The sequence below is a fragment of the Plectropomus leopardus genome, chromosome 1, assembly GCF_008729295.1.
Source record: "Plectropomus leopardus isolate mb chromosome 1, YSFRI_Pleo_2.0, whole genome shotgun sequence".
NCBI lineage: Eukaryota > Metazoa > Chordata > Actinopteri > Perciformes > Serranidae > Plectropomus > Plectropomus leopardus.
Genome location: NC_056463.1, coordinates 11,146,347 through 11,158,775, shown reverse-complemented (window position 1 = coordinate 11,158,775; position 12,429 = coordinate 11,146,347). Strand labels below are relative to the sequence as shown.

Genomic DNA, 12,429 nt, shown 5'->3' with positions numbered 1-12,429 from the left:
ATGTAACATCAGGTTGAGGATTCTTCTTAAATCTACCTGAGATATCCTAAATAATGTCATCATCAATGCCAATATGTATCTATATATATATATATATATATATATATATATATTTATATGGATCCAAATTCTACACTACTTAATGTTATTGTGCTGACTAGCACTGACACAGTTTTGTTAAACATTAAGCCCCACAACCTTTCAACACAGAAACCACCAATTAAGAAAATACACGTTTATTGAAATCAGTTCAGTTAATCAGTATCCTTATGTAATATTGTGACACAGAAAAATAAAGCTGCATTACAAACAGACTTTCCTGAAATTCTGATACACTGTTTGCAACAATACTGTATTGTATATTTTTTTAACAATCTGATATCAAAGCATGTAAAGATGTAGCTGCAAAACTATCCAAACACAAATCAACTCCCACTTACAATGTAATATTCAAATATTGTTAAAAGCAGCCCTGACATATTAAAAGAGAAATACAAGAGAAAATGCATTATGTTTACAGGGCTGAGCAATATGACACAATATGATAAAAAAAATACAGTGTTTGTGTATAGTAAAAAGGTACGTGGAAGTCCAACAGGAACTGTCAGTTACCACTCACATTTCAGAAATAAATCTGGGAAAAAAATCTGAGTATTTGCTTTGTGTTTTTAATTAGACAATAAAACTGTGTGTTACAATATTAAAAAAAAAATTCCACACAATTACAACAATGAGCAGTATGTCATTAATATTGATATATTGCTCAGCCCGTGCTGATGAGACTGTGGTGGGAAACAGAAAAAAAATCAACAGTTGCACATTGCCACATATTGTATTACAATGCAAATTTTAATGACTGTGAATATTAAAAATACTGACAACACCTGAGAGGTTACATTAGAGGTCAGTAACGGTCATAATGTGGTCTCTGATTATAGGAGTTGTATCCCTGGTTGGAGCTTGGATGGCCTGATTGATACCCGCTCCCATGCCCCCATTGCCTGTCCCTGTCTCGGTCTCTGTCATGCCAGTGTTGCTGCCCGCGATTGTCCCCTCTCCAACCACGGTCTCCTCCCCAGCCACGGCCTCGTCGGTTGTGGTACCTACATGGAGACCGACAGAAATTACCACTCAACCTTGAGCAACAGGTACTGATGCATGCATAACATGGATCACATAAAAACACTAAAAAATGAAATGGCCAAGTTTTTTCTTGAGTAAATCTAGATGTTTCCACTGAATTTCTCTAACTTATCAAACTGAAAAAAAAACAGATTTCTCCTTTACATGACGGTTAAGACAACAGGTTTGTGGACAAAGTCGATAAGAACCGGGTTTTTAATTGCATGTTTTAAGTGCATGTTAAAGCACTTAAGACTAATTTTTGTAGAGTTTTTAGACTTGCCTTTTGGTCTTACTGTTTGCACTTTAATATTCCTGTCTAAATTTTATGACCGTTGCTTTTATCTTTTATCACTAAGCATTGATAATGTCTGCAACAGAAAGGTGCAATAGTAATAAAAGTTTACATTGTAACCTAAACGAGTTGACATCAATAAACCTCAAGTGAAGTGGAAAGAGAAACAATATTTAGATGGTTTTTATCCCCACAATATAACATAATTACACCTTTAAGATATTGAATATAGAGAAACACAATTTTAAACTGTACAGCCAAATGATGGAGTATTTTGGAAAGGAAATAGCTAAGAATTGTTTTGTTTTTTATGGACGAAAATAGAAAAAATATTCTTGTGGCTACATTTAAAATAATGGGAGTACAGCACAGCCTGTGAAAGCAGTGACTCGGGTTCAGCTGGAGCTTTTGTTAAACTCTATATGGATACATCTCTGAAAGCACAAGAAGCCAGGTAACCATACAGGTTGTAAACAAACACTCTGGTTAGTCAGAGTTGTTTGGAATTTAAAACAAAAAAAAGAGAGAGAGAGAGTAGTGGTTAAACTTCAAACAAAACTGGTCAATGTAAAATAGCACTATTCAATTAAAAAAATAATAATTATGAAACCACAGTGTCAATTCAACAGCACTGACTGCTGCTAAGTTGTTATTTGCACGTTTATTCCCATATCAAGACTGGACACTTAACTTAATTAGCACATATCAGTTGGCCCTTTTATCTTTATACCTGTAGTGGGCATTTTTTTTTTAAATAATTTACTTTCTATCAATTTTAGGGACTGTGTTTGTAGGTTTTCTGGTTTGAGGTTTACTGTATGGTGTTTTAGTGCTAGTGTCTTCTAATGATGAAACCTATTCTGCATTTTACACCTGAAATCTGAGAAATGTTTCTCATTATGCCCTGCACAAAAAACATATGGTGAAATGCCAAAAAAAACTTTAATTAAGCTTTAAATACCTATGAGATGCATTACAGTTTTGCCATAATAACATGAGATCACTAGGACTATATCACAATCTTCTTACATATTTAAATCACACTCAATAAGTGCTATATGATAGAGCGTTACTCACTTGCTTCATTATTAGACAGTCACTCCTATTCTCCATTGCTATATCAGCACTAGCCCTAACATTGAGACCTGAAGTTACATTACCTGTCCCTGCCTCTGTGGTTTCCACCTCCACGACTCCTAAAGTCCTCGACGATGGGTGGGGGGTCAGCTGGCCGGTTCAGATACTCCTGGTACTCTTTGTCTTCCGATGTGAATCTGTGGGCAAACAGCTCCTCATAGTTCTGTGGGTTTTCTGTTGTCTCGGCCATACTGCAATGACAGATGAGAAGCTGCAGAAGCACAGCAAATGGACAAAATTCCAAAACTTTTGACAGACTTTTCAAGGACCCATAATAAACACCATGACCATTCACAATGTATAACACAAAAAGATCTGTATAGTATTCTTTACTTCAAACTTTAATTATTGTGTTGAAATTAAACAGCAAGCTTGGCAAAACTCTAATAGCTCAATATGGCCGTACTTTAAATACCTCTATAGGTACTTCTACAGGCTTTAATACATTTGCCTTTTATTAAACAATAGCTTTACAAGCACTTGTATCAGTCTGGCACTACCTTTCAATATTATGGAATATTATTAGGAAAAATTATTGTAACAATTACTTTATTATAGGGTTAGGTAAAGGCTAATATTTAAAGAGCCCAAGATGTAAAACCTTGTTTGTCCTATTTTACCTAATATCCTACAGTACCTGCCTAAACCCGACACAACAAAATTCCATTACTTTCCAAAACTTTCAATGATTTTTGCTAATTCAGTGTCATCTCCAGGCCTGGAAGATTAAAGTGAATTTCCACGACTTTTCCAGGTTTTTAATGACCATCGAAGTCGTGTAATAAGACAGCTAGCATATTCAGACGTTTTATTATATAAAGTGGCAAATAAGTTTGCTTTCATGTGTCTTATTTTTGCTCTCCTGCATGCCTAATCCCCCGTGCGGAACAAAACAAATAAACTGATCTGGATGCGGTATGCTAACGTTAGCCAAACAGGCATACAACACAAAAATCGCAATAAAAGCACTATTGACGTTAGCTTGGAGACATACCTTCAATATCGCTGGATTTAGAAACAAACTGAAAAGCCACAAAACGACTTCAGTGGAGATGTGGGAAGAAGTCTATCGGTAATGGTACGTCGCTGAAACGCTTCCCTCCCGGAACAAACGAATCTATTTTAATGGTTCCGAGAGCGCGCACCTGCTAGTGATTGATGGCTGTTACCTGTCGGTTAGAAACAGGCCCAACGTTTCACACCGTTATAGTCTGTTATTTTGTAACAACGGTCGACTTTAAACCCCGATTTATTAGGAAATATATTAGTTGAATATGCTATTGAAGGGAGTTAATGTGAATTTGCTGTAAATTAGATTAATTTAGGAGAAAGTGCCAACTGCTGAACGCCGTCGTGGTTACTTGAAGGATGTAAGTGCACCTGAATTTAGAAAACTAATCATCGTTGTTGGTCAGTTTTCAACAGAGTGTTTTGTTATTTTTACGGATTTAATTATGTCGTGGTTTCGGACCACGATTTGGGATAAAACACCGACTAAAAACCGCAAACACAAACCGCAGATACCACGTGACGCTGAAGTTAGGCTCAAAGTAACAGCTTCCGATTCAGCATTTACATTTACTCTTTTAAGCAGGAATTTACCTCTTTTTGATTTAGATTAACACAAATCTGAAACTCTGTTTTTGTCGACCTTGAGCCTCTCTGGCATAATTTAGATTAGATTTGACCTGTTTTAGGTAGTGTGGTTTTTGATCAGGGTCTGGTCCAATTAAGTCTACTGTTTAAAAGGTAAGGTGAAAGCTTACTCTGCTTTTAAAACTGTGTTTTAAATAATAATTAGCCTCTCTGGGATAAATAGTCTATATCTGACCCATCATAATAGTGGTTTCCAAAAGAGACGTGGTCCAATGTGGCCTAGATGTGAAAATAGCAGTGAAATGTTTATTTTATTTTTTTGCATTTTCACAAATAGAATAAAGGTTTCACAAATCTGAAACTGTATTTTCTATCAACCTTGAGCCTTTCTAGCATCTTCTAGATTAAGTTTGACCTGTCTTAAGTATAGTGGTTTTTCATCTGGACCTGGACTAATGTGGTCTACTTTTGAAAAAAAAAACAAAACAAAACAAAACAAAAAAAACACAGTAAAAGCTTACTCTTTGCATTTTCAGAAATAGAAGAAAGTTTTAACAAATATGAAATTGTGTTTTAAATAATATTTAGCCTGTCTGGGATAATCTAGTCTAGATTTGACCTGTCTAGGTATAGTAGTTTTGACAACACCTACCTCTTTGTTTTGCGTTTTCACACAGAGAATAAAGGGTTCACAAATCTGGAACTGTCTTTCATATAATACTTAGCCTCTCTGGGACAAATAGTCTAGATTTGACCCGTCTAAGTATAGTGGCTTTCAATAGAGACGTTGTTGCAGTGTGGCCTATATGTGAAAATATCATTGAAATGCACACTATTTTACATTTAAACAAACAGAATAACGGTTTTGCAAATGTGAACGTGGGCTTCAGACAGCCACGAGGATTTACTGTAAACGTCTAACATGCTTTTACAACAGCAGTAGGTGCAAAAAACCAATGTAGCCTCAACTGCTGAATCTGATGCTAACTTCAGTGTCGTAATTTGGGCTAAAATCCTGACCAAAAACCGCAGACACACACACACACGCCGCAGATACCACAGGTTTTATAAAAGTGTGGGTGGCTGTGGCAGAAGCGTGAGCAGGTGTAAGCCGCTCAGTGTCGCTGCTGCTGCCGCGTCACATGAAACAATCCTGTTGGGGAGGAAGAAACTCTGCGCAGCGAGCAAGCAGCGAAATGCAAACATTAACTTAATTCATCAGGGCCGATTGCCTGAAGACATCGAGGAAGAAGCCATAGCGAAGTGGGATTTAATGTGTCGCGCATCTGAAGAGGAAAAACAAACAAAAGAGAAAAGAAACTTCCTGAAATGAGCGGGGTACTGCCAGAGAGAGCTTGACAACCCGGTGAATCGAGTTTACGAAGAAGTGCTCTCATATTTCAGTTGTCTCTCAGCAGCAGGAGGACTTGTTCGGAGCTGGTGGACTCTTTGGGTCATCTGTGGACTTTGACTGCGCTTTAAAACACAATTTTCCCGTGTCAACCGGCAGCAAAGAGATCCGATATATTTAAAGGAGTTGTTCCTCAAGTCCGCGGCAATGGGGTGAGTAATCCAGAAAGCGCTGCCCTTCAGAGCGTCTGATGACACCTGCGCTGACTGTAATGTTATGTGTGCGTGCGGTGAAAATACGACAAAATGCCTCCATATGACTATTTAACCCGTCTAGCCTCTGCGTTTATGTAATTGCCATTCTCATTGTTGCCAAATGCCTGTCTGTATCTACTGAGAGCGGGGGGAGACCCCAATTTACTCTTTTATAGACAGATTGGAGATTTGGAAATGTTGGTATTTTAACTCTTCGAAACCTGGATCACCGTCAGTTTTCTTGTGCTGCGTTCAGACGCCTTTCACAAGGTATTTGACCCCGCAAACCATGAGCAAATTGATTTGATTTCTCTCTAAAACAAAGAGGAAGAGGCAATGACCCACATGGCAAGAAAATGTCCCATAAATTGCAAGAAATTAGTAAAAGATGACAAGAAAACTGCCTAAAAATTAGTTTTTAAAAAAGGATTTTCAGAAAACTATCCAAAAATAGAAGTAAACTGTATTTATTATTATTAATTTTATTCTTGTTTTTTTTTTTTTTTAAGTTTGGGTTTTTTTGTAACTTTTAAAAGGAAATTCTGCAAATTTTTGGCCCATGTCTTGTTAAATTTCTTGTTTTTGAAAGAAATCGAATCAATCCACTCAGGTTTTCAAAGGGTTAAGAGGTGATTTATGCTTGTTTTCTGCGTGTGTGTGAGAGAGAGAGAGAGAGCAAGAGAGAGAGAGATTTTACATGTGTCATATTTCTAATTATGAATCTATTTATAATTATCTAATGCAGTGATACTCAAGTTATGGTCTGCGGGCAACATCTGGCCCCTGATAAGGTGCAGAGTGGCCCCAAACCATTTTCTTCAATTTTTTTGTACTTTAAGTATTATTAAGGTGCCAGAGTGCATAAACAACATCAAAATAGAGCTTTATTATCAAAACAGTGCCAGTGGAGGATCCCCTGCACCCCCTGACAGAGGTCCTAGCTAAGCCCCTAATGTCCTAAAATCCTAGAAACATCTTAAAATCCCAGAAAGTCTTAAAATCCTAGAAACCTTCTCAAATCCTAGAAACATCCCAAATCCTGGAAATGTCCTAAAATCCCAGAAACATACACAGGGCTGCTGTGACTGGCCCCTTGCCTCCTGTAATTTTGCAAAAGTGGCCCCCAAGCAAGGTAAGTCTATTACCCCTGACCTCGTGGGTGGATCTAATTCCTCTTTGAATACTTCAGCTCCTCCTCATGTGTCTGTAGGAATAGAGGGTGATGCTATGGAGGTGGTAAAATCAACACTGCCCACCAATAAGGACTTTCTTGAAGTATGTATGTATGTGTGTGTGCGCGCGTGTGTGTGTGTGTGTGTGTGTGTGCGTGTGCGTGTGCGTGTGCGTGTGTGTGTGTGTGTGTGTGTGTGTGTGTGGTTTCCACAGGGCTGCACTCCCACAGTTGTTTACAGGACACAGTGCATTATTTTGCCTCCATAGTCTACTGTGGTGTGAGTGTTGAGACTGTGGCTCAGTTCCATAGTTATGCAATCACCTGCTCGCTTCACATCTTCATATATTACTGGGTTTTCTTTCTGGAGTAGCCTTAGTTGACTCAGAAATTGCAATAATAACAGCTTGGTGTCATTTCATTTATTTCACAATCTGTCCCTGAATAATTTATGTAAACTTTATAAATTGCTTTTGTGACATGAGAAAAACCTTGATATATGTAAAAATATCAAGCAAGGTGTGAATAATAAGCAGCATTAATGCTCTGTCGTTAAGTACCACCCAATGCCACCGAGCTTGTGCCTCCTGAGCAGACATGTTTGTGTGTGTGTGTAAGAAACCAGTTCATCAGTCTCAGGAGTTTGGCGTACACTCACCCAGCAGGTTTGAAACTGACAATAGTCAGTAGTGTTGTGTAATGAAACTGGCCCAGTGGACCAGCAGCAAGGGCGACGGTCCAAGACAGGAGGTCACACCTGTAGAGACATGGTAACAGTTTCCTTTGTCCAGTTACCTGGTTTCACTCAGTGCCAATCTGCAGTATCACTTGACAGCTGAATAGTTTTTAGGAAGGCGGAGCAAATGTCTTCCAGGAAATTTTATCTGGTCAGCAACTCTTTTATTATTTATTATACTTTAGTTTTATATTCTGTTCTCTCATACAGGTTCACAAATTGGTAGGATTGGTTTAAGGTTACAACCACTGATTATTTTCCCTATCTGTTAATCTTGTGAGTATTTTCTGTAGTTAATTGTTTAGTCCAGGGATGTCCCAGTCAAGTTTATTTTGCTCCTGATCCCAATCCGAGTTATTTGATGTTGAGTATCTGCTGATACCAAGTCACAATCCGATTTTTGTATTTACCTGGATAATACAGCTGAGCATGCACATTTCAAGTACTTTAAAGTTATTAAAAGCAATCTAGTGTATATGCTTGACAATTTAATAGCCCTGCAATGCAATACAAGAAAAAAAATCAGCCTCCAAACAGTTCCTTAAGTTTTTTTAAAAAATTGATTTTATTTTTACAATATTAACAAAGTAAAAAAACTAAAAATATTTTATATGGCTCTTATCACAAATCTCAGTGCAGAATTTGTTTTATCAACAAATAAAAAGTAAATAAACTCAAAAATGTTGTCAGAAATTGCTCTCAAATCCACTAGGTGTAGCATTATAACTAAAGTACAGAATGAGTAATATAATCACAATTCTGCCTCAGCGTGGTGTTATAGCTGAAACTTTAACATTCCCAGTCACAACAAATGAAAATCTGTCACAATTCTGCTTATTACAGCATTATAGTAAAACTAGTTCACTTTAAAATGAACATCAAAAATTTCACATCCACTTAAAATGGCATAGCAGCCTAAGTTAAGCAAGTGGCAGCAATACAATAAAACTTAAATATCTGCTGCAAGTCGTGCTCTCTGTTTATGATTCCTGTGTGATAGCTGAGGATAACAAAGGATCGAGCAGGGCACGTGCTCAAAATAACCAGGCCCAGATAAATAAAAAATGCCTTGATCAGGTCCGATCCCAATCCTTTCGATCCAATCTGTATATCCCTACTTTATCCTATAAAATATCCACACACAAAAAAGACTCAGAAATGCCCACTGGAAGTTATCAGACCTTAAAGTGACATCTTGTTTTGTCTGACCAACAGCAGAAAACCCAAAGTATGTATTTTATTTGTCAAAGAAGATCAAGAAAGACAATAAATATTTACATTTAAGATACTGAACCTGCCAATGTTTGACATTTTTGGTCAGGAAATGACACCAAATGACTGAAACGATTAATAAATTATTAAGCAGACTAATCAATTATTCAGCTAATTATCTCTAGGACTGCAACAAATAATGATTAGATTATTGATTAGTCTGTGGTTAAACGTTTTTTCTGTCTCATGAGTCTTAAATTTCAGAAAAAAAGATCTTCCTACTCTGCTAAAGTTTGAGGTGACATCATTAAATGGCTTGTTTTCCCTAACTAGCACCCTAAAGTCTAAAAGTATGCAGTTTGTCATTGATTAAGACAAAGAAAAACAGGAAATTCTCTCAATTGACAAGCTGAAACTACAGAATTATTTGTATTTCCTCTTGAAAAATAACTTCAAATACTTGCTGTTTATTTTTCTGAAGTCTAACTCAAGCTTGAGCTAACATGCATGCTTAATTGTGGAATATAATGTATCCTGATTATACTTGGTGATGATTCGTTGTGTCCTGCCTATAGTAACAAGTCAATATAGATGATGGTGAGTTTGTGTGTGTTTGGCAGTGGGAACTGTAGATGTTTGTCGTGTTTTTCGTAGGATTTAGGTGTCCTTTTGTCCTCACTCTTTGCTCCTAAATGGAGTTAAAGATTAACTTTAAGTCGCACAACATATTAACACCCTTGGTTATCATGCTTCCTTTGTCCCTTTCACGCCATGATCATGTGATCCATCAGTTACCCTCTTGATCTTGACACATTTGTTATTGATCTTGTCATTTGTCACATGATTTGTAAAGCTAATTACTGTATGTATTAGTCCAAATTCTAATATTTTATGTGTGTAGCCTTAAGGCTGAGCAATAGCTTAATCAAGATACAAATCTGCATATCAGTCAATTGATAATTATTGTGCTCAAAAAGTCAAATAATTTTAAAGGCTAATTTTTGATCCCAAGTGAAAGTAGACAAAACTAGAGGGTAAATTGTGGTTTAAACTATTATTCATTGCCAGAATATGACAACCATTTGTCAAACAGCAGAACATTTCACAAATCAGATGTAGATTCAAAACAATTATAACTATTTTCAAAATAATGTCCATTAATAAAACAAATACACAAAGAAATCACAGTTCTGGTAAGCAGCATCTCAAACTCTTTGTGCATACGGTTTAAACATTTTGTGAGTGTTTTAGCAGACAATTCTAACATAATACATAGACAAAACATAAATATCAACTGTTTTACAGTTTTACACCCAGAGTATTAATTTGTCCAATTTCCCAATCCTTTATCCCATTTCTCAATAAAAACGATCACTAAAGACAGATGTTGATGACATTGTGAAGTGAAGCGGGATCATTTTAGGGCTCTGCGTTATGGATTAAATTAAATAACATATTGTTGACCAAATACCTCAATATTGATGTTGTGACAATTGTTTTTTTAAGTATAGTTTTGCAGCTTACCCTGTGCATCTCAGATTGCCTGAAAAGCCAATTCTTAAAGAATAAGCGGTCACACTGTCAGCAATGCAATCAGCATATAGCTATTTAAAATAAGCCATGCTGGGAGCAGCTCTAACACAGGGACAGATGATAATCTCCTGGCCGACCAGAGAGTGACAGCTAAAGGCTTAACACTCATTGATTAGGCTGTGTGACATGTGACGTGACAGTGGGTCTTTTGGCTGCCCGGGGAGGAGCGTATACTGTAGGCCTAATTGGAGTGTGTGTTCTCCGGCTGTGGCTGAAGGCCAGAGGAGGCGGTTTTAGAGGTGTAGTAGGGGAGCAGAAGCAGGTCTCGCTGTTTAAGAATCATGGGTAACTGAAAGGGGACATACTGACGGCGGATTGGACGTCTCTTCACCAGATGGTTGAAGCCTAGGAGGCCATCTGCTGCCATGCTGTGCTTCTGTGGAGACTTCCTCACTTCCTTTTTCCCCGAGCTCTCAGATTAAGTTGGGCTCTGCATCCTATAGCAGTGAGGTGGAGGGGGACCTGCTGTTGTTGCTGGTTTGAATCTGGCCTGCTGCCTTTGCTGCATGGGTCTGTCTCTCAGTTCAGTGTACTATATGATGCCCAGAAAAGTGTTAGTAAAAATCAAGGTCACCTTTGATAGTTAAGAACAATGAAAAAAGTCATTTGAAACTGGCAGTAAGATTAAAATGTCATACAAATGTTAAGAAAAAACACTTTCAGTGCACAGATAAAAGCCATCAACTGATCATGTAAAAGGAACAAAAAAGCATATGTTTGCCTCTTGGCATTTTATTTTAGAATACTTCTACTTCAGATTCAACCTCATTTATCTCTTTTTTTGCATAATTACATGTGCCACCTCACATGCGTGTTGTGTGATATGAATTTTAAGAATACAGCATAAAGCCATCATTGTAAAAATGCATGATAACAAGTAGGCTGAAGCTAATAATTAGATTAGTTACTGATTCATCTAGCAATTAATTTATTAATAGTTTAGTCTAGTGGTTCCTAACCTTGGGGTAAATATGGTATGGTAAATATTTGAAAATGTGTTAACAGCCCAGACACACCAAACTAACATTTAAGAACTAGTGACGACTAAGGCCAACCATTTGTTGCCTGCTTCTTGGCTAACAATCTGCACTTGAACACACTACAAAGACTACAGATATCTAGATAACTAGCACATTAGTTATGCTCCTGTGTGAGAAGAAATAACTGTAGCAGGAGGCGGCAGTCTGTAACTGTAATTCAAAAAAGGAAACTGGAGGACTAACAGGATTGAAGACTCTAGACAGTTAGAACATTAACAACACAACGCGATGTTGAAAGAACAACTGTATTTACTGTGCGCTCGTGAACAATGATACAAACATTTACAAAGCGCAATGGCTAAAAAAAAGAATTAAAAATAATTATCCCATATAATGCGTTTGTTTGGATCTTACATCCTCTTGACTCGAGTTGTTTATTTGCTGTCCTCACTTCCGTTCCTCATCTAGTCCAGAGTCTAGATATCTAGTCTAGAGTTGAACTGCCAGTCAGAGCGATGTCATTTACCAGCAGGTATTGTTGGCTCTGATGCTAGTTCAGTATACTGAAACTAGGGGGAAAAAGCCAACAAAGACAGACTAGTGTGACTGTTTACTTTGTAAAATATCCCATTCACAAGTTGTGTAAGCCCAAAATGACGCCATTAAAATTTCTTGTCTTGTTAGACTAACAATTCTAAAAACAAAGATATTCAATTAGAAGTATAGAGAGCTGAAAAAAAACAGCAATTCTGTGATGTTTAAGTTTGATGAATTCTTTAAGTGACTAATCAGTTATCAAAATAACTGTTGATTTATTTTTCTTATAATCAACTAATTGATTCATGGACTAATAATTTAACCACTGAATTAAATACAATAACATGCATTAAACAGTGATGTATTATACTGCTAAAAAAAATAATAACTACTATTAAAACAAAAAAACCTTGTCGCTGATGTTCACTTTTGAATTTTTAATCTG

At 36.9% G+C, this 12,429-nt stretch overlaps 2 protein-coding genes across 3 annotated transcripts in view; one reads left to right on the top strand and one right to left on the bottom strand.

The window, feature by feature from the left end:
- Nucleotides 1–220: 220 nt before the first annotated feature.
- On the bottom strand, nt 221–3,667 carry LOC121944969 (RNA guanine-N7 methyltransferase activating subunit-like). 2 transcript variants are annotated; one of them, XM_042488960.1, is made up of 3 exons: nt 3,549–3,667; nt 2,578–2,765; nt 221–1,103 (listed from the first exon to the last, which is right to left on the bottom strand). In XM_042488960.1, exons 2-3 carry the CDS (start codon nt 2,742–2,744, stop codon nt 905–907), a joined length of 366 nt encoding a protein of 121 aa, XP_042344894.1. In that variant the 5' UTR covers nt 2,745–2,765; nt 3,549–3,667; the 3' UTR covers nt 221–904. The 2 variants fall into 2 exon arrangements, with proteins under 2 accessions (XP_042344894.1, XP_042344888.1); XM_042488954.1 differs by having other exon boundaries at nt 2,578–2,745; nt 3,549–3,659.
- Nucleotides 3,668–5,225: 1,558 nt separating this feature from the next.
- homer2 (homer scaffold protein 2) overlaps nt 5,226–12,429 on the top strand; it is a 45,089-nt gene continuing 37,885 nt past the window's right edge. The window contains exon 1 of the mRNA XM_042492357.1: nt 5,226–5,713. Coding sequence (XP_042348291.1) covers nt 5,709–5,713 — 5 coding nt within the window. The 5' untranslated portion in view covers nt 5,226–5,708. The remainder of the gene's footprint in view (nt 5,714–12,429) is intronic.

Excerpts from the sequence above, each read along its gene's own strand:
- LOC121944969 (XM_042488960.1), bottom strand. The coding sequence starts at position 2,744 with ATGGCCGAGACAACAGAAAACCCACAGAACTATGAGGAGCTGTTTGCC. Across the intron at positions 1,104-2,577 it reads AACCACAGAGGCAGGGACAG|GTACCACAACCGACGAGGCC; the intron begins GTAATGTAACTT and ends GTCTCCATGTAG.